This window comes from Anabas testudineus, chromosome 6 (assembly GCF_900324465.2).
Source record: "Anabas testudineus chromosome 6, fAnaTes1.2, whole genome shotgun sequence".
NCBI lineage: Eukaryota > Metazoa > Chordata > Actinopteri > Anabantiformes > Anabantidae > Anabas > Anabas testudineus.
The window spans coordinates 23517896-23544262 of record NC_046615.1 but is presented as its reverse complement, the minus strand read 5'-3'; the positions used below and the strand labels follow the sequence as shown (position 1 = coordinate 23544262).

Sequence of the window (26367 nt, the reverse complement as noted above, 5' to 3'; positions counted from 1 at the left end):
GACATTAGATTTGTGTGGACACCTGATCATGCAGCCATAGATGGAAATAAATAAAAAATATTAAATTAGCCAAGCAAGTCTAAATGAAGAACACACCGACATTGGTATTAAATTGTCAAAGTCTGAGGGGGAGAGTATTGTCTGGAGAGAGATTAATAGAAAGTGGCAGCGTTGGTTCCACCAGGAGAGGAAGAGGACAGAGGGTGGAGTACAAACAGACAGGGAGAAGGTTAATACCAGAAAATGAATAGGACACGGTACATTACATTTAATATGGAAACATGAACACGGGACGTGCAGAGACGCTCAGGATCCAGAGACAGTGGAACATGTTCTAAGATGTAGGAGGAACAACCGTGAAAGAGGAGTCATGATGGAGGACTTCAGGAGGAGAAAAGGATTTAAATCTTATTCTGAACAGTAGAAGTGTTTTGAACTTCTTAAGAACATCTGAACTCATGAAGAGAGCTTGAATAAGACAACTCGATCAGACTCCTACAGGTGGCAGCACCGCACCACGTTTGGATCACAGCTGCCTTAAAACCCCAGAGAAGAAGCAGCAGCAGCAGCGGTGTTGTTGTTCGAGTTTCCATCTTCTCAACCTACGATCTTCGGCGGTGACGTCGCGGCAGGATGGGGCGGGCGGAGCGGACTGGCGCCGGGAGATTCGAGCCCTGACCGCGGTGTGAACTGGGCTGATCCACTAAAGTCAACACACCCAGACTGCTTCGACCTGCCGCTTTGCTTTGCTGTGGCCATGTTCTTATTCTGTGTGCTTGTTCCGAGCGGCTGTTAAAGCTTCACTTCCACACAGGAGGTAGGTGTTTGTTTGTCACCGCCATCCAGGTCAGCTACTGTTAGCTTAGCATTAGCTTAGCATTAGCTAACCCAGCCACTCATTTCCGTGTGGTCTGCTGCAGTAACAACATCACAGGTAACACCAGCAGTACCTGTGTCTGCAGGTACCACCAGCAGTACCTGTGTCTGCAGGTACCACCAGCAGTACCTGTGTCTGCAGGTACCACAGCATACTGTGTCTGCAGGTACCACAGCAGTACCTTGTCTGCAGGTAGTGTTGCAGGTACCACCAGCAGTACCTGTGTCTGCAGGTAACACCAGCAGTACCTGTGTCTGCAGGTACCACCAGCAGACCTGTCTGCATGCAGTACTGTGTCTGCACCACCAGCGTACCTGTGTCGTGTCTGCAGGTACCACCAGCAGTACCTGTGTCTGCAGGTACCACCAGCAGTACCTGTGTCTGCAGGTACCACCAGCAGTACCTGTGTCTGCAGGTAACACCAGCGGTACCTGTGTCTGCAGGTACCTCAGGTAAAGCACAATCTAAGACTAACGAATGCTAATGATCAGCCCCAGCGTCCTGTGGTTACCAGGAGATAGGAACCGAGAATAGAACTGGTTTTCCGTGATATTCTTTAACGATGCTTTAATGCTAACAGGCAACAGCTAAATCAACACCGAGTCGAGGCTTAATCCAGCACAAGGAGTCATTGTTAGTGTTTTTTCTCGTAGAGGCCTCGACGACCTCGGGCTGTAGTTCGGCTCTTAGCCGGAGAACGCACCACTTGACTCCGTGGAGCCCAACTGACCGTCTATAGCTTAATTAGCATCAAACATACAGTAACTTTAACTGAGAGATAAATAATACATGAGGGCATTTAGTTAGACATGTGACAGTCAGAGTCATTCTTACCTTTTCAGACAACTTGGCACCACAAACTGCACTGACAGTGCTAATCAGAGTTAGCTACTTAGCGCAGCATGAGTAACTTTTGGTTTTGTACAACAAGTGGCAGCAAAGTTTGGCTCCTGTTCATCTGAGTTTTCATCATCGCTGTCTGTTGACTGATCTGGTTGTTATCTGTGTATACATTAATTACATACTTGGCTCCTGCAGCTTCAGTGCAGCAAACTTTATTTACTTGTGTTTTAATAGCTAATCAGATGAATTATTGCACAGTGTGTTAGGATTCATCAGTCCCCAAAAGCAGGATATTTGTGCAAGATCCAGCGGTGCAGGGCTTGGTGTTTGGTTCAAGATACCTTGAGTTTTTATTTTAGCAACCTGTGTTAAATGCAGTTGCAGCAAAATTTGGAGTTTAAGACTATGATAATTATCTTTGGAATGTGTGACAAGGTCTAAGCAAACATTTAATAATCCTGCAAGTGTATAATTTAAAAGCACATTCTGTCATTTCTGTCACCTTTGATGAGTTTTGATGCCAGCAAAAGAGCTACTGAAGACCCCAGGCTATCAGTGGGAACATATGGGATTAAGCAACACTAATGTAGGATAAAGCAAGGCCACACATGGCTCTATAAGATAACAGTGACATTTAAAAGGTCATGTCTCACACTAACCAGTGGATGAAAGTTACAGTGGGAAATTCCTTAGATCCAGTTAGGAGCTGTGCTGCATTGTGCTCTTCAGAGATTAGCAGTTACTAAATAAATGTTGTACCTGTATTGGGAGAAGCTTGGACTGTGGTAAAATATAAATGGTGTCATGACATAGTTTGACCATCAGACATTATTATTGTTATTGGATTGTTGTTATTTACTCTCAGATACTGTATTGGCCTCAGAAACCCAGTATCAGTCAGTCTTTACAGGAACCTGCACAGACTATTTATGTGCAGCAGAAAATGTGAGACTCAATTTATGCAATTTATTTCATCACACATGTATGAAGTGTGCAGACATTAAATGTGTAACACATACTGCATGCTGGTCCCTGTTCGTATCCCTTTTTGAAAGGGAAATCAACAGACACTAAGAATCTAACCTGTTTTCTTGTGCTGCCCTGCAGATGGAAGAAATGGAGGTAGACTCCCAAGTGCATTTTCAGGGTGAAGGCAGCCGACAGCCAGAGGTTGCTGCAGCTGCAGGCCAGGCTGAGGACGCCAACGCACCTCACATCATCTCAGACTCTGGCAGCAGTACAGAGGTTGATGAGGATGATGATGATGATGACAGGGGAGGAGGACAAGGAGCAGCTCGGGCACCTCCGAGACTCCCTGCAACCTGGGCATTTAGTCAGAGGGCAGTGGTTGGCAGCGCTGCAACTACACCCTCAGCAGCTCGGGGAGCGCCTATAAGAAGGAGACTCAGGTAACATTTAGTTTGTGCTGCAGGTGTCTTATATATTTGTAATTCTAAAGCATATTGTCTGAAAAAATGTATTTGGCCTCTGAGGGCAGTGAGCTTTCACAGTTCAGACCCTCTCCTTTTGTTGTGACACTTTTTTTTGCGTCTGAAGTTAATTTTCATGAGCTGTTATTAAACCCGTTTATGTGCTACTCCAGGCAGGGCCTTAGGGTGCACTACCCCAGCCAGACTGCAGCTCCCTCCAGAGGCTTTCCAGACTTCCTGCTACGAGCGCCAGCGGCCAGTGTGGCTGAGCCAGAGTCTGGCAGCACCACAGAGGTCAGTGAGTCTGATGAAGATGACGAAGTGCATGAAGAAGGAAATGAAGAGAGGACCCCTGCTGCTGTCCCTATCCCTTCTGGCGGTCATCACCTCAGTGGCCCCATCCAGCACACACAGCCTCAGGATGCTGGGTCAACCAGTGAGTCTGAAAAGCCACTTACTGATGTCTCTCCAAAACAACATGTACTTACATTTACATTTAGTCATTGGCAGATGCTTTATAGTGATTTAAAAAGTGACTTCCCACTGAGGTAAAACTACCTTTTCTTTTTTTTTTTTTTAAACAGTTTCTACTCGGTGATCCAGAAACCTTGTTGTTATGGTCTAGAAAAACTTTTGTTGTGAACGTCCAGCAAGTTTCGTGTACATTTAATGTTTACGATGAATTTATTTTGTGTGTTCAGGCTCCAGTTCAGCAGCAGATAATGAGAGGACAGAAGCTCAAAATCAGGAGGTCCAGGTGACACAATGTTTTCTACTTGTCTCTTTTCACTTCCATTCATGAAATAAATGTTTAAATAGCAAATGATCACTTAATTCATTAAATCATTAATTTAAATCCTAAATTCTGTCATCATCTCCATCTGTAGTCAGTTCCAGGAGCCCCAGCTTCTATCCAGTTAACTCACAGTGAGGAGGGCGAAGGCGACACCTGCACCATCTGCTTTGAGGCGTGGACGACGGCAGGCGAACACCGGCTGTCCGCTCTGCGCTGTGGACATCTGTTCGGCTTCACCTGCATCCAGCGGTGGCTGAAAGCTCAGGGCCCAGCCGCTAAATGTCCGCAGGTCAGTGAGATTACTTTGTTTTAGCAGAGAGTGACGTCAGCGCTATAAATGTGAAGTTTCAATAAAGGTTTTTGATGTAATATATAAAAAGTTTAACATGTTCCTTGACAACAGTGAATAAAGCATCATTTTCTTTGTTTAGTGCAACAAGAAAGCGAAACGTTCAGACATCGTAATGCTTTACGCTCCAAAGCTGAGAGCACTGGACAACTCTGAGCAAGAGAGCTTAAAGAAGTGAGTGCTGCTTTCTCTACTTTACTGACGACTCATTAAATGTGTAACGGTTCAATCGGTTTGGTGGAATAGTCAGTGTTAAAAGAAATTTTCCGTGTTTTAACATATTGTTGTTAAAAGTAAAACATGTCACTTTTGTGAAGTTTAAACCACAGTTGGTGTATTGATTTACTTGACCTCAGTGCATTTACATGCACATAGGTAACCAGGTTAGAGCCACTGATTTATGGCCCTGTAGATTGGAAACCTGCTTTCTCTTGTCATGGTGGTGGGAGGGGGGGGGGTGTGTTAGTGAAGGCCTGATTTCTTCAGGAGAACGCCATTTTATCTGCTGTGTATCTGTGTAACCAGGTTTCTAATCGACCACATGAGCTGCTGCTGCTGCTGTATAAAAGCAACACAGTCTGTACCCTGCTATGAATTGTTTTATGTTTGTGTAGGTCTTTGGAGCAGGAGCAGTCTCTGAGGAGGAAGGCTGAGCTGGAGTCAGCTGAGTACAAACTAAAGCTGCAGGTCGTCACCACCAAATACGGACAAGTTCAAAAGGAGCTTCAGGTATCAGCTGTTTCCACTTTCCTCAAACTGATGGTTTCAGACATTCGAGTGTTTAGAGTTTCATTATATTTGATTTTTAGTTGTAAATACACAGAAGTTGAAGGAACAAAGCAACAAAGAAAATTACATTTAATTTAAATTCTATTACTTATTTATCTTCATCCTGCTGGAATAATTCATCACTTTTCATTGGTCATCCATAATGAATTAAACCACTTATGCATTTAAAATTCAGTAATTGAGTAAATCACTATTGAGAGAGCATAAAAGAGAGTGTAAGAGTGAATATAACAAGAAGCCTCAGTAAATTATAAAAGCCCTTTAAAAACTATATTATTTTACACATTTACAGATACAGGATTAACATATAAACACAGTATTCGTGTGTTTTGTAAAGAAACATTTGGAGATTTGTCCCATTTAAAATCTTCTTTCTCTGCTTTGCAGGAGCTGAAAGCTCTGATGGTCCAGACTGGTAGAAACTCAGTTCCCTCCTCTTCGTCCTCAGCCTCTTCCTCGTCAGGGTCGACCCCGGTCATTCTCGGTCTCTCTCAGAGGGCCGACGGCTCCAGGACTGCACAGTACAGCTTCTCCAAGGCGGTTATGGTGTCTCAGGCTGGAGGCTGCAGGGTCTTATCGTACTGTGAAACTCTGAGTTGCCTGCTGGCCTCGCAGCCTTCTCCTCACTCCACACTGGTGCCTGGTGAGTTGCAGAAATCTCTACCCATCCTGTGTCTACTGTCAGAGCAACATAGTTAGACCACGTGGAGGTGTAATGAACACACCCTGAAGACCTGCTCCTCTCCCAAATGACAGACAGTCAGGTAGTTGCTAATTAATATGAATACTGTGACGACAGACACTGAGCTGGTGTCTGTACTCAGAGATCTGCAGTGATATAGGAAGCTCTGCTCTGTATTTCAGCAGAGTGAGAGAACTGAGTGAGTTTTTGGATGAAGTGAAATACAGTCAGTTTCTGTCTTGCATCTCTTTGACCTTGTTTCAGTCCAGTTGTGCAGCAGTCTGTAGTTTCAGTGTTGTAGACTCGGAGAACACATTCTCCTCAGAACAAACCTTTTAAATTTACACTTTTACATTAATCATTACACTTTACATTAAAATTACAAAAGGCAAAAAAACTAAGCTGATCGTGATATACAGTGAGGGAAAAAATTATTTGAACCCCAGCTGATTTTGTAAGTTTGCCCACTAACAAAGAAATGATCAGGCTATAATTTCAATGGTAGGTTTATTTGAACAGTGAGACACAACAATGACAAAAAAAATCCAGAAAAATGCGTTTCAAAAAGAGTTATAAATTAATTTGCATTTCCATGAAGGAAATAAGTATTTGATCCCCTATCCGTCAGCAAGATCTCTAGCTCCCAGGTGGATCTTATACAGGTAACGAGCTGACATTGGCAGCCCTCTCAGCTCGTTACCTGTATAAAAGAGCCCTGTCCACAGAAGCAATCAATCAATCCAGATTCCAAACTCTTCACCATGGCCAAGACCAAAGAGCTTTCCAAGGATGTCAGGAACAAGATTGTGGACCTACACAAGGCTGGAATGGGCTACAAGACCATCGCCAAGCAGCTGGGTGAGAAGGTGACAACAGTTGGTGCGATTATTCGCAAATGGAAGAAACATAAATTAACTGCCAATCTCCCTCGGTCTGGAGCTCCATGCAAGATCTCACCTCGTGGAGTTTCAATGATAATGAGAACGGTGAGGAATCAGCCAAGAACCACTCGGGAGGAACTTGTCAATGATCTCAAGACAGCTGGGACCATAGTCACCAAAAAAACAGTTGGTAACACACTACGCCGTGAAGGACTGAAATCCTGCTGTGCCCGCAAGGTCCCCCTGGTCAAGAAAGCCCATCTACAGGCCCGTTTGAAGTTTGCCACTGAACATCTGACTGATTCAGAGGAAGACTGGGTGAAAGTGTTGTGGTCAGATAAGACCAAAATCGAGCTCTTTGGCATCAACTCAACTCGCTGTGTTTGGAGGAGGAGGAAGGCTGCCTATGACTCCAAAAACACCATCCCCACTGTCAAATATGGAGGTGGAAACATTATGCTTTGGGGGTGTTTTTCTGCCAAGGGGACAGGACAATTGCACCGCATCAAAGGGAGGATGGATGGGGCCATGTACCGTCAAATGTTGGGTGAGAACCTCCTTCCCTCAGTCAGGGCATTGAAAAGGGTCGTGGTTGGGTACTCCAGCATGACAATGATCCAAAACACACGGCTAAGGCAACAAATCACTGGCTCAAGAAGAAGCATATTAAGGTCATGGAGTGGCCTAGTCAGTCTCCAGACCTTAATCCCATAGAAAATCTGTGGAGGGAGCTGAAGGTTCGAGTTGCCAAACATTGGAGAGGATCTGCAAAGAGGAGTGGGCCAAAATCCCCCCTGAGATGTGTGCAAACCTTGTGGCCAACTACAAGAAACGGCTGACCTCTGTGATTGCCAACAAAGGTTTTGCCACCAAGTACTAAAGCACGTTTTTCGAAGGGATCAAATACTTCTTTCCTTCGTGGAAATGCAAATTAATTTATAACTCTTTTTGAAACGCATTTTTCTGGATTTTTTTTGTCATTGTTGTGTCTCACTGTTCAAATACACCTACCATTGAAATTATAGACTGATCATTTCTTTGTTAGTGGGCAAACTTACAAAATCAGCTGGGGTTCAAATAATTTTTTCCCTCACTGTATTTATTACCCAGCTCCCACCTGTAATGTTAAACTGGTGCCTCTGTGTCTGGAGCCTCTGCTCCTCTTCTCTGACTCAGACTCTCAACAGAAATCCTCTCTGTCTCCTCGATTCAGGTTGTGGGGTGAAGAAAGTGAGCGTGGTGAACATGAAGGCGAGTCAGTACGTTCCCATTCACAGTAAACAGATCAGAGGTCTGTGCTTCAACAGGCAGAACGACAGTCTGCTGCTGTCCGCTGCCCTGGACAACACCATTAAGCTGACCAGGTCTGCACACACAAACACAAATTATGAGTTAGGTATGACTGGATGCCATTCACACCTCACCTGTAATAAGTGGTCTGTGTCTTTGTGTGTGTGTTGCAGTCTGCTGACCAACACCGTGGTTCAGACCTATAATGCAGGTAAACCGGTGTGGAGTTGCTGCTGGTGTTTGGACAACAGTAACTACGTCTATGCTGGTCTGAGCAACGGCTCGGTGCTCGTCTACGACACCAGAGACACCAGCACACACGTCCAGGAGCTGCAGCCGCTACGCTCCAGGTAAAAAACATACACACTTTTCTTTATGCTAAAACTCACTGAGATTAAAAGTTTACTCTGTGTCGTTTTCTTGGAAACTAAAATCTCTGTTTCCAGGTGTCCCGTGGCGTCTTTGTGCTACGTCCCGCGGGCGGCATCCAGCTCGTTCCCCTGCGGCGGTCTGATTGCCGGTTCTCTGGAGGGCGGATGTTTCTGGGAACAGGTCAACGAGACCACGTACAGACCACATGTGCTGCCGCTGGAAACGAGCGGCTGCACAGACATCCAGGTGGAGGCAGAGAGTCGACACTGTCTGGTCACATACAGGCCAGGTGAGATCCTGACCAGACTTTAAGTTTGTCCCATTAGACCACTGAATCTTTGTCCTCGTGCTCTTAGGGTCCTGTAAATGTTTGACAAACTCCAGACGTCAGACCACTTTACCTGAGTGTTGCTGAGGTGGTCGTCTTTCTGCCACGTTCTCCCATCAGAGAGTTCTCGATCTCTGACTGTTCTTGAGTGACAGTTACTGACTTGAAGTGTAAACACAGTGTAGGTTGTGTAATTTTATTTTTAAATGACCAATATTTTCTACAGAAATGAGAAACTGTGATTCATAACCATCTGTCTGAGTGAGGATAAACAAAAGAAACTCCCTAACAGCTCAATGACGGTGTACTGTAGTGGTTAATATATCCTGAACCTGTCTTTATGAGGTTTACCTGCTTTATGCAGAGTCATAGCTAGTTTAATCTTTGGAAGGCTAAACCAGACTAAAATAAACTAATGGTCGTAATACTGCTGCCAAAACAACAAATCTAAATCAGTTCTGTTTCTGCAGAGACTTTTCCTTTGGTGTAAATGTCAAATAAGGGTGAAAACATGATCCATAAACCCAGATGATGTCAGTCGGTCTGTTTTTTTCTGACCAACTGAACAAAGCTCAGATTTTCAGTGTTGAAACAACTAAGAGTTTCAGTTCTGTGTGGTAGAGGTTTTTGTGGGATGTTAAGACCAGCTGGATTTCTCCTGCAGGACGCTCTAACCCGTCTCTGCGCTGCGTCCTGATGGCTCTGAACCGACCGCCTCAGCAGGACTCGGATCAGATGCCCAGCTGCTCCTGCTTTCCAGTGCAGACGTTCAGCGCCGGCTCATCCTGTAAACTGCTCACCAAGAACGCCGTCTTCAGGAGTCCAGACAGAGGGGGGACGCTGGTCTGTGCCGGGGACGAGGCCACTAACTCTACCATGGTCAGTGTGTGAGCTCAGCACCTGTCAGCTAAAAAATAATGGAAAAGTGGATTTCAAAGAGTGAGAGACAGTGTTCATTTTAAAGAGGCCACATTTGACTAAATAACTTAATAGATTTTTTTATATATTTATGTTTTAGTTGCCTTAGTTTCGTTCTGTCAAATTAATTTTTTATTTTGTATTGTTTCAAGCTGCCCATGTTTTTTAATTACTTTGCTATGTTAATATTTAAATGTAATTATCCTTTTTTGTGTTATTTAAAAGATATTTGTTTAATTTTTGTTATTTTAGGTCATTGTGGTTTTTAAATGACCTAGTTTTTTTTTTTTTTTCTTCCTTTTTCTGTGTCTCATTTTTCTTACCTATCTTTTTATTCTCTTTCTGATCCTCATCCTCATCTTCATCTCTTCCTCCTCAGGTGTGGGATGCAGGCAGCGGCTCCCTGCTCCAGAAGCTGCCGGCTGACCTCCCTGTGTTGGACATCAGTCCATTCTCTGTGAACGGTGAGCACTTCCTGGCCTCTCTGACTGAGAAGATGCTGAAGCTCTACAGGTGGGAATGAAGAGGACGTCTCTGACTGTGCTTTGTGAGACGCTGGTCTCATCTAAAACCCAGAAAACCCACAAACGCTCCCACAGAGCACACAGAGACGACGCAGACTGTGTTGGAAATTAAATGCTGCTAAAACTTTTATCTGTTGGTTTACACACAAACAACACTGATAACAGGGAGTCTTCAACCTGCGAAACATTTCACATTCTTCATTATCTTTTTTTTGTTATTTTTATTTAAACCCACATTAAAACATCTGGCGACCTGCAGAGAAAACCGGTCGAAGCCTCTGTCAGGTGTGTATCAGACACCTGGAGATTCTGCTGCACCGTTCTCTCATACAAACAAATCCGATAGATTAAGTTTGATTTTGATTGTGCTGTGAACCTCGGAGTCTGTGTCCACATCAGCTCCAGTGTTTGATGAAGCTGCGACGAAGGTGATTTCTTTTTATGTTTTAGTCTGATGACAGTGAGTAGAGGGAAATAGACCAACACACCGGAGTGTTTGCAAGTTTTGGCTCTTAAACTTTAAAGTGTATATATTTTACATTAGTGCTGAGGATTTTCAGGCTGCATGTGTCAACACATTTGTTTCTGTACGGTATGAAAATGAATCATCGGGCTCATGAATCCATCACAGTCAACATCAACAGTCTGAGGCCTCAACTAACTACTAGCCACTAAATGAACGTGCTGGTAGCCTTCTTAACTAATCAATTTATTGTTTGATATAGTCAGTTTATAGTCAACATCAACATTACACATTAAAAAAACATGAATTGTTTTTGCTTGGAGGGAAAAAGCTCTGTATTCACTCTTGTAATTGTTTTTACTAATTTGCACTCCAAGAGCTCACAACTGGAGTCTGACAGGATGTCTGTTGTCAGAAACAGGGTCTTCACTTGTCCTCCAGAGAGTGCTGTTACACAAATTAGTCCCAGTCCTTTCTGGATATGTTAAAAAAAACAAATCCAGCTTTAATTGGTCTTTTCTCATGACTTTAAAGTACCTTTAATTCCAGTGTGTTTACTGTGATACCACACAGCTGCAGTTTGAAGCGCAGATTAAACATGAAGGTTTGAGTAGAAACCATTTGTAGTGAAAGAGCTAAAACATGCAAACATGCCTGCTACGTGCTGTTGGAGGATACATTAAGTCTAAGTTCGTCCTAAAACAATAGTCAGGTGCCTTCAGGAACATAGCAACGGGTTTGTCTTGCTGTGATAACTCGTCTTGTTAATACTGGTTTTTGGAAACATCCTATATTTGTTGACATCCAGTGTCAATGATCTGGGACAAACATCACAGCAAAATCACATTAACAACGTGACTGTGAAGTTAATCAGAGGCTGCAGCCTCCTGATTAGTGGAGATCTTCAACCCTTAGTGTCAAACTGTCTGTTTTATTTTTTATCCTTTTACTGCTCAGCAGAGAAACTGTGTCCTGAAAAACAGACATATTCTGCACTGAAGACTGATTTGATTAACTCAGAGCGAGCTTTACATTAGTGTCGGAGAATCTTCTGCAAATGTTTTAGCACCAAACCGAATAATCCAGTGAGTCCTGTCGTCCGTCACTTCCATTAACATGGATGAAGATGTGGAATGGTCACAGCGAGTAGAGACAGTTCTGATGTTCAATGGTCGCCTCACAGTGGTTTTAAGAGGAAAAGTGTTAGATTCAAAGGTCATTACCACATGGCGTTTGTGTGCGTGTCACTATTGATGATGATCCAGATCATTTGGCTCATTCCAGGCAGCTGTTTGTGTCGGTTCATGTGTTTGACAGGTTCTTAGTCTGTTTGTTCAGTATTAGATTTTATGACCATCAGCAGCTCCATGATTGAGGAATAAAAGGTCTGAACACGTTGGTATCAGCACAGAAACCTCAATGTTCAATGTGAGCGTTAATTTGGAAAATGGCTGACGGTGCTGTAAAACTCAAACCCACTGGTGAAGACCTTTTTTAAAAATGTTTATCCTGATCATCTGTGAATACCAGACTCCAGACTTTCCCCAGAGAGACCTCAGCAGTCAGACTGCAAGAGGGAAAGATCCGGTTAATATTAGAAATGCTAGACGCTCGGTTTTGGCTGTAGCGTGTAGTTTGGTGAATTTGGAGCCTGCAGACAAAAATGTACGACTTCAGAATGAACCTTCACCTTCCAGCTGTGACACACTCAACTGAAATCAGTCTCACTGACACAAATCAAAACATGACATTCATTTTCTACTAGCAATCATTTTAATGGTCCTTTTTTTTTTTTTTTTTTTTTTCCTCACTGTCCTCTGAACCAGAACAGTAAGTGCCAAGAGACTCTGCTCCTATTGTACATTTTTCTTTCTAAGGGAGGTTTTGTGTGTATATATGTATATTTGCTACCAGCTGTTTGTGTACGACTTCAAAGTTAATAAAAATTATGAATAATTTTTAACCTGAGTGGATTTGTACTTAAAACCTGAAACTGTGATTGGTGAACAGCTGCTCTGCCTCCTGATCCAGTGCAGTTATGAACAGTGGTTCAATGTGCTGCTGTATTTTGGACCATCTGGAGAAGTTTGAGAAGAGAGATGAAGACAACCTGCACGAGACACGAGGTAGCATATTTGGAAGATTCTCCCAATCCAACTGGGACCTGAAGACGGCTACAGTAAAAAGCTGGCAGAGCCTCATTGGGGAGGAAACCCAATAACCAGTGACGTATTCAGTCACTGACAGCAAACAATTTACAACCAACTATTAAGATTATACTAATATACTATTATTATACTAAGAAAATTAGACTTTATTGATCCAACAGGGGAAATTCCCAGTAAATGTCACAGCAAATTTAAGACAAATGGAAAAGAAAATGTTTCATTTATGATATTTCTGAGATGCTAAAATTGGGGATCTGTGCATCAAAATGGTTGAAATTCCTCTTCTGTTCCAACTCTGATCTGCTGGGGCCAAAATAATGAATGTGTCACGGTGCACAGGACAAACAGGGTGTTTATCTCTAGATTCACCTTTGACAAACACGAGGTGACACTAAATAAATCTGTCAATGTATTTACCATGGTTTAAACTTGATGTAGCCTTTGGTTAAATACACTTTAAATATGCTGCTAGTCAAGTTCATGAGATTGTTTGAACATTTAATAACTGGGAATTAAAAACCATTAATGAGCCACACAGTGGCTTCATCACCATAAACAGAGATTATTGGTCAAAACAGGGATTATTGGTGAGCTTTCGCCATTAAAACAATAAGAAAAGGCAGAAGAAACGTTTCACAGGTTGTGTGAGTGATGCATGACTCAGATCATGAACCTAACACGACTCGTTCATTATTCATGAGCTGCCACCGCCGAACAAGAAAAAACTCTGTGTGCAACCTTACTCCCGGTCCCCATATTTCCGACAGCGCCTGAATGCAGCAGCAGGCTCCTGGCTCTGAAGATGGCGGAGTGTATACGTGTTCCTCTGCTCCTGCTTCTGATGTGCATCTTGTTGTCTGTGCGTTTAATTCTAGGAGACAACAATGGTGTCGGCAAACATCCTAGTTATGGTGACAATCCGCCCGGAGGTCTGGTTCCGGGTGTGATCAACCCAGTAGCCCCTGAAAAGAACCAGGGCGCTGGGGCCTCGATGCCTCGGAGACGCTCTGCCGGCTGGAAGTTGGCTGAGGAGGCGGTCTGCAGAGACGACCTAACCCGGCTTTGCCCAAAACATTCTTGGAACAACAACCTAGCGGTGCTGGAGTGTCTCCAGGATAAGAAAGAGGTAAATTAGCCGGACGGGGTTTGTTGTTGCAGGGTAAGAAGCAGGGTGTGCCTGCTGGACGAACCAGCTAACGTTAGCTGAAACGCTTAGCCAGACGCTAGCCCTCGTATTCAGAGAACGTCACCCTAATGCCGGTCGAAAATGCTCCAATTTGGGGCTTATTATGTATTATTCAAAATGATATAAATTGGATAACAAGACATAATACATATCCCTAGTTGTAGTGATCTTCTCTTCAGTTCGGCATGATACAAAGACACGAATGACGCTTCCTTTTTACGACTTGCAAGTTTTTGAATCGTGTCCCGCATATTTCTTGTCTTACGTGAAACGTCTGTTCATATTGGAGCAGCGCAACGTAGATCAACAAAAAACAACGAGATACCACTGAAACACCTTTCTTTATGTAATACCTACTGGCCGAATTAATCAGGAGACATCGTTTTTATGGGTTATCTCCAAATTTAGTTCATATTATTGTCAACGATTAGCCCCTAATTATATATAAAAAGCTGGCAGATTATCAGCGCAGTTTGGCGGTAACTACAACACGACGTGCAGTAAAAATACATAACGCTAGCGAAATGTGAAATCGGACACAAACTTCCAACCTGCAGTCGTAGCAGCTCAAAGTCACAGCACAAGATGTTTTGGACATCTCACAACTCTGGTAACGTTTAAACCGTGTTAACGTTAACTAACGTGGGAACTCCTCGGTAACTCGGCCGTTACTCGGCTAACGTTAGCTAGTTGCAGCAGTAGCCTCGGAGATGTTAGCTCGGAGATGTTAGCTCGGCGATGTTAGCTGGGAGATGTTAGCTCGGTGATGTTAGCTCGGTGATGTTAGCTCGGTGATGTTAGCTCGGAGATGTTAGCTCGGAGATGTTAGCTCGGTGATGTTAGCTCGGTGATGTTAGCTCGGAGATGTTAGCTCGGTGATGTTAGCTCGGTGATGTTAGCTCGGTGATGTTAGCTCGGAGATGTTACTCGGATATGTTATCTCAGGTGCGATGTATCTCTGAGATGTTAGCTCAGTGATGTTATCTCGGTGATTTTATCTCGGGCTGAATGGTTAGCTTCGGAGATAGTTTAGCTCAGTGATGTTAGCTGGGAGATGTTAGCTCGGTGATGTTAGCTCGGTGATGTTAGCTCGGTGATGTTAGCTCGGTGATGTTAGCTCGGTGATGTTAGCTCGGAGATGTTAGCTCGGTGATGTTAGCTCAGCATTTCCCCTGGCTGATTTTGGCTTTGTGTGAAACAGTAATTACAACGTTTGAGTTAATCTTAGACCCTAAAATGAGTCTGGACGACTTGTAGGTAACAGAAGTGGTTATTGGTGGTCGCCAGCTTTAGAAATGGTTGTGCAGCTAACGTTAACGTGAGGCAGACAGAGCAGATTAAATCCATTTTGTCTGCGGAGATTCTCCTTGTCCCCCTGGGAGAGCTTGTCAGTGGCCTCCCACACAGCCCGGGGCAGCACCGGGATCTCAGACTCAGTGTGGTTCAGGAGCAGGGATCGTTGTCCCGACATGTTTCGACACCAGTCCTCTAAAAACCAGCCTTTATTTTTCCAGGATCTGTGCAGAAACCAAATGTTCTGCACCTCACAGGGCTGATTGTTGTCTGCAGATATGTCATCACATGTTCTGTCACGTGTCAAGTCTTCAGCCTGATAGCATGCAGCTAATATCATTTAGTATTTGTTTGTGACCAAGAGTCAAAATTATAATGTAATATAATTATAACAAACCTAATGTAATATTTATTATTATCAAGTAAAGTGTTGGTGATTTCTGTGATTATTCAGTATTTCTTCAGATGTCTTTTATTTTGTGTGCACGATCCAAAACTTAAGATGTTCAGATTTTAGAATATAATCAGGAGGAAGCTTTAGATTCTCACAACGAAACCAGCAGAGTGGGAATATTTTTGTTTGATAAATGATTAAAAAATAAATGGACTGTTCACCCTCGAGCTGCAGCTAATTGCTATTTTCCTTATTGATTAATTTGCTATTTTCTGGATAATTTATTAGCTGTGCGGTTTGTAAAACATCAGGAAAAATTGAAAACTGGAACACAATTGTCTCCAGGAGCCCAAAACCCAGAGGTGTTATCCTCACAAAAAACATTATTATTATTAAGTTAGTTAAACATTGTTTTACTTTTAATGACTTAAATGGTTGGAAATGTTTTTGATTTATTTTCTTTGCACTGACCAGTAGGTAACATTACTGTTTACTTCGGCACTTGTTTTACACCAGCAGTTAAAATTAACACCAACCAGTGTGGAGGAGGAAGTAGGGTTTAGGGTTCACACACTGACTGAGCAAATAGCTGTTAACCTTTACCTCTTCCTCGGTGTACAGTGAATAGTTTGGCATTAGATGATGTATTTGTGCATCTTGTTCTAACTCAGTCCAAAGGTAATAGTTGGTGTAGGAATACTCAGTCACACATACTCCCAGTAAAAGAGTTCCATTCCTAGCTTTGCTGTTTCTCTGAACTTGTGATTTTCAGGTCACTAGGTTGCTTTTGTGACCTTTGGGTCCATTAAAACGGGCTCTGAGAGATCAGCCCAGGACTGTGGCTGGTGGCAGCTGACTGCTCACCCACTTCTCATTAGCTGCTTGTCAGCAGCAGCACGACAGCGAACTGAGAGATCTCTATACGCTACAACAGGAGCGTGCAACCGATAAGACAAACCGCAGTTTGTGGCCATTATCTGTTTTTTTGAAGCCAAGACAACTTCCCCTCTGGTGGTGAAAGTCACCCTGAAGAGCTTTTTTATTTTCAGACAAACGCAGAACAGTGAGCTGCTGGAGAAGGGCAGGAAGCGTTTTTAAGATAAATGTAAAATATGTGAGAGGGTAAAATATCAATGAACAACGAGTTTATTTAAAAATGACCAGTGAAGATGTTATGCATTCACACAGGCTTAAAATAACCAACAAGGCACCAATACAGTTTTGAACTTTATTTAAATGCACATGTACAAGGATTCTACTTAGAAAACGCAGCCGTAGTTTACGCTGTGGTCTGTCGTCCGGCTCCTCAGAAATATAACTACACATCACACCGACCACAGCTGTGGTCCCTCACAGCACCATGGTGGTCGTACAGACCACGTGCTCCAACTCTTCTTCTGTTAAAGTAACCACTGTTCATCTCTTGGACTCAATTCTTAACATGACACACACCGTGTCAGCATTTATTTCACTCCCCATTGTTCGTGCACCCACCCCAGTAGTGAAGAACACTTGCCAAAGAAAACCTATTGCCAAATAGTGCCAGAGCAACAGTGTTCAAATATAAAAACTCAGAGTTGAAAAATGTTTAGGCTCAAAATATGCTGATTAAATTACTAAAAGTTAAATAAAAGGTAGAATTATTTAGAATTATTGATGCATTAATGTGTAATCGCCACAAAGTTGCAGCTGATAAAGGTGGATTATATTTAGTAGGCTGTCAAATAAATGTAATGGAGTAAAAGTAATGCAGTATAAAATGGATATGCTTAAAGTATACTTAAATTCATTACTTGAACTGTAGTAGAAATGACAGCAAGTAATTGTCAAATTATTGACAGATTACACAGGGTATCAAGAAAGCTGGGATGAGGATGTTTCTTTATGTTCTGACATTTTACAGACTAAACCATCAAAAATCTACACAGTGAAAACAGTAGTTAGTTGCAGCCTGAGACAAAGCTAAATGTCACATTTTATTGTAGCTCAGCCACAAACCGTGGTTTCCTGTGTGATATATTTAGCGTGTACCACCTCAGTCTGAACCTGATGTGAATGCAGTGTTTTCCTCATTCAAAAAGCGGCAGGTTGATGTTTGCTCTTTAACATATCGATGTCATCTCACTGGCATTTGTGCCAGTTTCAGGCTGCTGGCTGATTTTTATCAAGACTTGTGAAGACCTCTTTGATGCCACAGCCAATGACGCTTAAGGTCGCGTTCACGACTGAAAGACAATAAAAATAAACATTTTCATATCTGATGAGGATTTAGTTGTTTTCCATAGAGGGTTTGACTTTGAGAGAGTTGTTTGATTCGTGGTGCTTGATGACTGGAGCCCTGACTTCCTCCCTGTATTTAACCCCTGTCCTATGTAAACATTTACTAATTCATCAGCAGGGTCTGGTTTGTTCTTTACCTTTGCCTGACTTAATAAGTAGTTACGTATTCCTAATTTAGAAGAATCATTCATGCACCATGATTTCTTACCTGGGTACCTGGAAGTTGGCATCACCCTGATTCCCTCATTAAAAACGAGTGGAGCTTTTCTCCTAAGTTTTGAATTATTACAGAAAATGGGCTTTGTGACATTCAAAAGTTTATTATACTTAAATGTTTTGATAACTTCTTAAACATTTTTTTTAAAGCCTAAAGACAGTCACCAGAAGGAGAACGCTTTTGTTGGGCTGCAAACAAACTAGTCACATGACCTCTACCTCACCACCACTAAGCTTCTAACTTTTAATTAGATTGATTAGCGTTCTCCACATCTCCTCGTATCAACATTTACTGATGAAATCTTTAAGTCGTAGAATAAAGCATCTTGACCTGGTGTTAACCACAGACTTTATTTCTTTATCTACTGCTTATAAAGGCAGACCGCTTGTGTCAGGAATATAGTTATAGCCATAACCAATCAGATATTGATTTTAACTTTAATGAAAGTCATCTCTATCTAGAAAAGCAGTGATTCTGTTGTTTTATGGTATGACATGAATGCAGTTTGAGGCTTGGTGAACCCAGGTTTCGGGTGTGACGTCTGGCCTCTTATGAACCGCCTGAGCTGCTACTGTGGATCTCATCCGCCTCCTGTGTGAAGGCCTCGAGCCTCCCAGCTGGCGCTGTGCTTCTGCTCTCCGGTCAGAGGGTGACATTAGGAGCCACTTTTAGACTCGTAGCATTTTTGTGCGTCTCTGGCCTGCCCACTGTCAGTCCTGTTGGTGGCTGTGGTTTTGCGTACGTGGTGCAGAGCTTCAGAGTCCAGAGGGAGGAGGCTCTGGAGATTGAAGACTTGGATCTGGCCTGTGCCCAGCTGAAGCCTCCATGTATTTGTTTCTGCCTCAGCCTCCCTGCTGCCAATTACAACATTTAGGTGTCTGGACATTGTGTTTGAAAAACAGACTTGTTGATGTATGTTCAGCTTCATTCAGGTCTGATACCCAGAAGTAGATTTTTTTCCTGATATTCATCTGGTTCTATTGTCTGATAGGAGTGCAGATCAAAAACCAGGTTTACTAAAACACTTTACTCAAATGTACTGTTAAATTACTGGATTCATCAGTTTTAGGAAACATTCTGCTTTTCTTGTCTCGTTTACATTATCTTAACCTGAAGGACGCAGATATGTTGACATGCGCAGTGAACGGTGACAAGGTATATGATGTTGTACTGTAATGACATTAACTATACACTGAGTTGTCGTTTATTTATTATTTGAACTTTATGGAATACTTCAACATCTCTGTCTGGTTGACACTGGTAAACAGGGACATTGTCGTATGAAACCTCTTTCCCCAAACTGCCTGTTGTCTGAATTATCACTGCTGTAACTTTCAGTTTTCCTGCAGTTGCAGGCCAGAAACCAAATACGTAGTCAGGTATGCAGATACTTACCTATGTTCCAAACATTATAAAACATTGCTAACTGCCTGATATATTTTTTTTTATTAATAATAAACACTCCATAGGTGATCAAGTACATTTATCTTCAATCTTTGTCCACTTCCTAAAATAAAAGTAGTTATATTCCTGTTGTCGTACTGTTTTTAGTACAAGATTAGTGTTGTTTTTCTACCTCAGCATCAGAAAACCTGCAGAAAAACGTGAATGTTAAGCAGCATGTTAAAGCAGCTCATCAGGACCACTCTGTCCTAATGATTGAAAGGGTATTTTTTGTGTTATGTTACTACAGTGAAGTAATAATGGACACATTTTACCATCTGTGGGAACTGAGTCACCCCAAGTCGGCTGTTGCTTTTATAGGCTCCTCTTCCATTATCCTAAACAAAGACAGAGGCTTTTAGTTAGTTTAGTTTAGTTTTGTTAAATTCATTTTTGTTCTGTGGCAAAAAAGAAATTGTCCCCGGTTGCTAAGCAACATCCCTTTTCCTCCTTGCAGCATCCTGCGTGTATCTGATGGTCCATTTAGGCTTTTTGTTATTGTTTATCCTGAGAATGTTCATGTGATCCCCCAGCTCTGTATGAACAGTTCGAAAGCGGACTACGGAGCCTCAGCGCCTTCAGCCCATTCTCTACTTTTGTGGTGTTTTCACATTACAACAAGAGTATTGAGCTTTGTTTTCTGCATCAGTCAGCACAGTGTCTGCTTCTCCAGAACTGCCAGTGCAGCGGTGCTGAACGGCTGCACCTCAGCTCCAGTTCAAGCTTTAGAAACGTTATTATGCAAACCAGATCTTTAAAAAGCAATCTCATTAACACCTGATGCAGTTTTTTAGTTTTGCTACTTTTCATAAATCTAAATCGGTTGCTAGAAAACTAGATACGTTTTTTTTTTTTTTTTTTTTCAACCAGGTAGTGAGCTGTTGATCCGTGAAATAACCGACCTGTTGGAATTGTTAGGTGGAGATATGGACTCTAACCAGGTTAACCAGTGCAAATCCCTTTTCCCTGTGTTTAAGATAATAAGGTTCCTGCTTCGACTGTTTTATTAGATTGATATATATGATAAAAATATAAAAGAATGTCAGGGTTGTTGAAACAAACAGTCCTGTGTTTGCCTGGGGCCTGAACAGTTGGTGCACTCTGCTCCCACCCTAATGGACTTGGAAGGTGACGAAATGTAGATCACAGATACACAAAAAAACTGTTCAGGGTGTTTGTTTGTTTTTTCAAACACATGTAGAGACTTCAGTAAAATGTATATGAAGCGGAGTCATATTTGGTCATGGCTCAATTATTCAGTAGGCTGATCAGTATAAAATAAATCTGCTACCATTTTGATTATTGTTTGAGTCATTTATCAAGTAAAATTAGTAAAATAATTCCAAATATTTTCTGGTTTCAACTTCATCAAAATCAGGATGTGCCGGTCGTCTCTTCAGTATCTCTGTAAGCTTCATATCAGTGGTCAGAGGTAAACAGGAAGAACAAAAGAAAAGAAACACGTGCATATTTTTTTTGTTAAATGAAGTTTGAATTGATCAAACTTCTTATGTTTCTACTAACATCTATGTTTCAACTTAGAATTTCTAAGTCAAGTAGACACTTAAAGGCCTGCCACACCTTCAAGTGTGTAAATCGTGTCAAATATCTTGAACGTGAACTTGTATTGTTTTGTTTGGCCTGTGACACATTAACTGTAATGACTAAGAGTCAGACGTTTAAAGAATAACAAACCACCCCCAAAGCTAATATTAACCTTAAATAAAACTCACTGTGTGGAGCCGTGTCAAAGTCATGCATAGCTGCAGAAAGGTGTATTCTACTTCTACTACTCATTCACTGTGTGTGTATAAAGTGAAGCCTCCTGTTTGAAAGACAAATTTCACACTTTGAAAAAAGCCTGTGATGACATTTCATCAGTCTCTTCTCTATCAGTGGTGGTGAAAACATGCACATCTGTCACACACCTGAGCTGAATACTGCCCAGCTGTTTGGTCATACACACATTTTCAGGGTGAAGAGTCAAATGAAACAGACGGCGTGTAGAGAGTCAGCAGAACCTGGAGCTGACTGGCTGATCTGAATCAGGATGTTATGGTGAAACAGTCATTGTGAGCATATGTGGTGCCTCCAGTCGTCAGTGATTAGTTTGTAATTGATAATGAAGCAGACATTGTGCTCACTGTGACCCTCTGCGATCTAACTTTTTCTTGCTGGCGTGCTGATTTCCAGCAGAGCGTTTCATTTGTGTCTATTTTCTCTGCTTCGCTGTCGTTATGCAGATGGGTCTTCTATGCTGCATTCGCTTGTCTGTGAAGTGTGAAATTACCTTGTGAATGTATATAAACGCTAGAACTCAAAGGATGAGTTCACTAAGTTTAAAGGCCTGCATCTGTTTTCATTGTCACTTTGCTTTTTTCTTCCAAATTCTCAAATGTTTTGTTTGACAGAACAAGATGGCTCGGATACTTAAAAAATATCAGGTGGAAAGTAAAGAAAGAAATGAAATAGTTTAGTCAGTAATAAACTAAATAAATAAAATAAGTAAAAAGCATCTGAAGCGTAAAACGTGCTACTTTAAGTTAATAATTTAATTGACCTGTTAGAATTGATGTCAAGCTGATAAAAACCAACTGATCCAAATAATGTTCTTATTTTATTTTGAAGGTGGTTGATAATTTGCACTTATCTTTGAGGAAACAGGACTGAGGTGATGGTGAAGATAAAAGCTGTATAAACCTTCCACCGAGCTGCTCTGCTCTTTGCTTCATGACGCAGAAAGTGTTAGAAATAACTGGCTTCCCTCTGGATTCCCTTCTCTGTATCACCCCGTGCTTCATTTTCTCTCCTTCTCTTCTTCTCACTCTTTTCCAATTATAGCTCAGCCTCACACTGGTTTTTCCAAGACGAAATGAGAAAAGCTGATTAAGTTTAAATTAGTTGCAGCTATTAAATGATGATGGAGGTTTAGACAGGTTTTGCACATTCACTGAGCAGAGCTGCAACGTCTTAAAACAAAAGTAGACTGAATGTTTCAGTTGCTACGTGACTGGGTGTGTCAGCTGTGTTGGATTTTATATCCTGTTGTGTGAGATTATAGCTCTAACAGCTGGCCAGTGAATTCACCTGAACACTTAATATCCTGTTGTACTATACTTTACCATTTTACAACTCTGTTTAGTCAAAAACATGCTTGTTAGTTTGGTTTGACCTTTAAATCAATGTAACATTGGGCAGATGAGAGTTTTTGGCTTTCTAAAACAAGCATATTATCCAACAGTGAAGGATAAATGCCTGAGTCCTATCGTGCTCTGCACTAGTGTGATGTAGTGGTTGGCTGTTCAGTCCAGAGGTGGGGTATTCCCTGCAGACTAGTGGCTGCTCCAGTAACAGAAAATAAAACTAATGTCAGTGCTGTCTGGTCCAGCATCAGGCTCCTAATTAACCCTCTGTTCACTGTGCGGATGCTGACACTTCACTGTGTTGAGGTTATAGAACAATATGGTGTGTTCAAGCACCACTGGGAAACAGCAGGATTTCCATGTTTAACTTGTAAAAGCCAAAAACAGACAGTTGAGGCAGTGAATGCAGGAACAAATGCTCGTACAAAAACACCTTTTTTAGTCTTCTGATCGTCTAGTCCTGTACTGCCACGAAGCAGTCCTGCTCATTTACATTTACATTTACATCTGCCAAACGACTAAATGTAAATGAGCAGGACTGCTTCGTGGCAGTATCTGCCTTTTGATAAATAACTGCATTTATACATGCACTATTTTCTTGGAAATAGCAGCTGGATAGTGCAGTGGTAAGATCATGCAGAAGGCTGAGGTTCCAATCCTGGTTGTGACCCACCTCCAGTAGGGGTCCTTAGACAACACCTCTGTATGCTTATTCTGCCTGCCTTTGTACCTTGTACCTCACTTGTTATCTGCTTTGGATAAAACATCTGCCAAATGACTGAATGTACATGTAGAAAATGAATTGAAAAAGTTTTATTTACTAGTTTTTAGATCAGATCTCTTGTCATCTGTGCTGCTGTGATCATCCAAGCTGTGGTCACACAACACCAATGAATTCCTACTTTGCTGCTCTGGTTGTGGGTGTGTCTGGTCAGTGTGGTTCACATTTCCAGAACCATTTCACTGTATTTATTTATTTTCCACCCCACTGGACCGCTGTGTCAGCGCTGTTGTTTATAACTCCTGTCTGTTGTCTACTCGCTGCACCGTTCTCTTCCCCAGGATGACCAGAGTGAACCCCTGTCACCGAACTGCATTTACTGTCTGTATGAAGAGCACTGTGACAGTTGTGTGTTAGATACACTCTGCTCGTGTGTGTTTGAACAAGTGTGTGTCCAAATCAGTTTCCCTCTGCCTGGGAACCATGTGGTAAATGGCTTGCATGTGAGGCATTCAGGGGTTGTCCAGAGTGTAGGTTATCTGTATTTTGGAAACACTAACTGTAAAATTTTGAGATTAAAACCTTCAGTTGTTTTTTGGCTTCTCAATTTTAAGTCAGAATTCAAAGACATGAAGATCTGAAGTTATCTACTTGTTACTCTAACCTCTCTTTTCTCTCTTTTAGGAAACTGAGATAGCTGCAGAATGCAATCATGTAAGTGAATCCCTTGACACACCTTAAAACCCCACCTCCCAGCATGCACCATGTTATTCTATTATTTTATGTCTGTTACGTCAAGAACATCATAAACAGTGATTTTGTATGTTTGAATGATTTGTGAATTACAGGTTGGTAGACATATAAATGTTTGTGTTAAATTGGTTTGAATGAACAACCCCATCCTCTGCTCAGCCTTTTATTCTAGGTTCTGGTTAGAATAGGTTGAAAAGTTAAAATGTTCAGTGTTGCTCACATTATTGTTAACAAAGTGGATGAAACCAGAAACTGGTTGGATTTTTGTACTTATATGCAGTTTTTGACCTGAGTGCTGTGCTGATGATCAGTCCATGCTTCTGTGTTCTGTGGTTAACAGGAAACACACAATAGATTGGGGACAATAGGTGGATATGCCGTTCTTTATATTCAGTCAAAAGCAGACTGGACAACACAGCAGCCACCTTGACAATTAGTAGACAAAGTCTTCCCTACAGGGTCATGTTTCACAGAGTAGTGGAATTTGTGTTTTCTGATGCTGATTGATATTTCATGTTAATTAAAAATGAAAAATTTAAATGAAAACAAAACCACATTTACCTACAGTACATCAGTTTTTGTCCTTCTGTTTGAGCGGTCTGTAAGATGGTCCAGATTCAGTTTTTATTATTTAAACAGAGAGAGAGAGAGACACGCAGGTGATCAGTTTAGACTCTGCCAGTAGTAGTGTTCAGTGTGACTAAATCTATGTAATTTAGATGCTTCTTCCTCCAGCTCCTTTGGAACTACAAGCTGAACCTGACCACCGATCCCAAGTTTGAGTCTGTAGCTGTGGAGGTCTGCAAGACGACCATCTCAGAGGTCAGTTACTAAAACCAAACTTCTACTTAATTAGTTTTTTATATTAATTTAAATGGTCAGGGTAATGATGAGCTGTGTTTACAGCTTAGTGTTTGTAGTTGACTGTTGCAGAATCTCCAGTCTCCTACATGTTTTCTCACCTCACTTGATTCCCAGGCTGCTTGTTTGTTGTTACTACACACAGATGCTGTAATGGCTTAATAATAACAATCCTGTTCCCCTTTACTGCTGCACACAGAAATGTGTGGAACAGAGAAGTAAAATCCATTGATGGTCATTCAGTATATTCAGGTAGTCAGCTGACCTCATTCTTTGGACACATAACGTTGCTGAACCTAGACCTGACCAACTGCAGCAACCCCAGATCATAGCACTGCCCCCACAGACTTGTACAGTAGACACTAGACATGATGGGTGCATCACTTCACCTCCTCTCTTCTTACCCTGATGCTCCATCACTCTGGAACAGGGTAAATCTGGACTCATCAGACCACATGACCTTCTTCCATTGGACATTTCTTAACCCAGTTTTAGTAGTTTCATCGATCTCCTCAGATGTTGTCTTTGATTGATTCATGCCAATAATTTGACCCTTTGCTTAGTTAAATCCAGGTGATGATTTTATTTTATTTTATTTTGTATGCATCCTTGTTTGTGTTTGTTTCTGCATCGATGCCACGTGAAAGAATACTTACAAGTACCTGGATATTCTTCGCATTTGGAATATTTTAAATCAGACTTTTTGAACAGTTTATTTAATAATGATTTTGTTGTGTAGGACATAAAATATGTTTGTAGTCTGCACTGCCTTCTAATAAACAGGAAGACTTTAACATCTAAGACTATTAAACACCTTGAAACTTCCTGTTTATCAATACAACACAATTTTTATTACTCTGTTTATCAGTGCTTTATTGAATTGATAATTTACAATTGTTGTAAAATGAATTTAAAACTCTTGTGTGTGCTCTTGTTCTCTAGACTAACACTTTAATGTTACAGCAGATGTTGCTGATTACTCCATTTCCTTTGCAGCTTGTGCAACAGTAGCTCAGCTCAGAGTTCAGTGTTCTCTAACACAAATACACAGAAATAGAACAAATACAGATGAAGCAACCATCTTCCTCACTTTGATGACAAACATATAATGCATTTTTTTAAAAACTGTCTGTAAAAATCACAAAGCCAAGTCGCACACTCTACATTCTGATTAATACACCACTCATCAGTGTTGACTAATTGCTAATTAATCAGAGACAGATGAACTGAACAAAACTACTGTGTTTTCATTTAACTTTTCTTGTTTTGTACAATATTTGATTTTACTTTCTGCATTGTAACTGTGTGTTTTGTCGAGTATGTGAACAGTGCTCCTGATTTACTTGTGAACTATGTGCAGTGATTT

The 26367-nt window shown here is 41.6% G+C and overlaps 2 protein-coding genes across 4 annotated transcripts in view; both read left to right on the top strand.

Annotated features, from left to right (window-relative positions):
- Positions 1-645: 645 nt before the first annotated feature.
- On the top strand, positions 646-10566 carry rfwd3 (ring finger and WD repeat domain 3). 2 transcript variants are annotated; one of them, XM_026365958.1, is made up of 13 exons: positions 646-817; positions 2828-3129; positions 3324-3586; positions 3852-3907; positions 4038-4235; positions 4378-4469; positions 4910-5024; positions 5472-5727; positions 7861-8011; positions 8111-8287; positions 8384-8598; positions 9302-9516; positions 9935-10566. In XM_026365958.1, the coding sequence occupies exons 2-13, from the start codon at positions 2828-2830 to the stop codon at positions 10076-10078; spliced, it is 2184 nt and encodes a 727-aa protein (XP_026221743.1). In that variant the 5' UTR covers positions 646-817; the 3' UTR covers positions 10079-10566. The 2 variants fall into 2 exon arrangements, with proteins under 2 accessions (XP_026221743.1, XP_026221742.1); XM_026365957.1 differs by lacking the exon at positions 646-817 and adding an exon at positions 1082-1109 and having other exon boundaries at positions 1209-3129.
- Positions 10567-13469: 2903 nt separating this feature from the next.
- The window catches only part of LOC113165435 (Golgi apparatus protein 1-like), a 30357-nt gene continuing 17459 nt past the window's right edge, over positions 13470-26367 (top strand). Inside the window, exons 1-3 of one of the 2 annotated variants that reach the window (XM_026364891.1) lie at positions 13470-13836; positions 24072-24101; positions 24876-24962. In XM_026364891.1, the coding sequence (XP_026220676.1) occupies positions 13513-13836; positions 24072-24101; positions 24876-24962 (441 nt within the window). In that variant the 5' untranslated portion in view covers positions 13470-13512. The remainder of the gene's footprint in view (positions 13837-24071; positions 24102-24875; positions 24963-26367) is intronic. The other variant, XM_026364892.1, reaches the window with a different exon arrangement.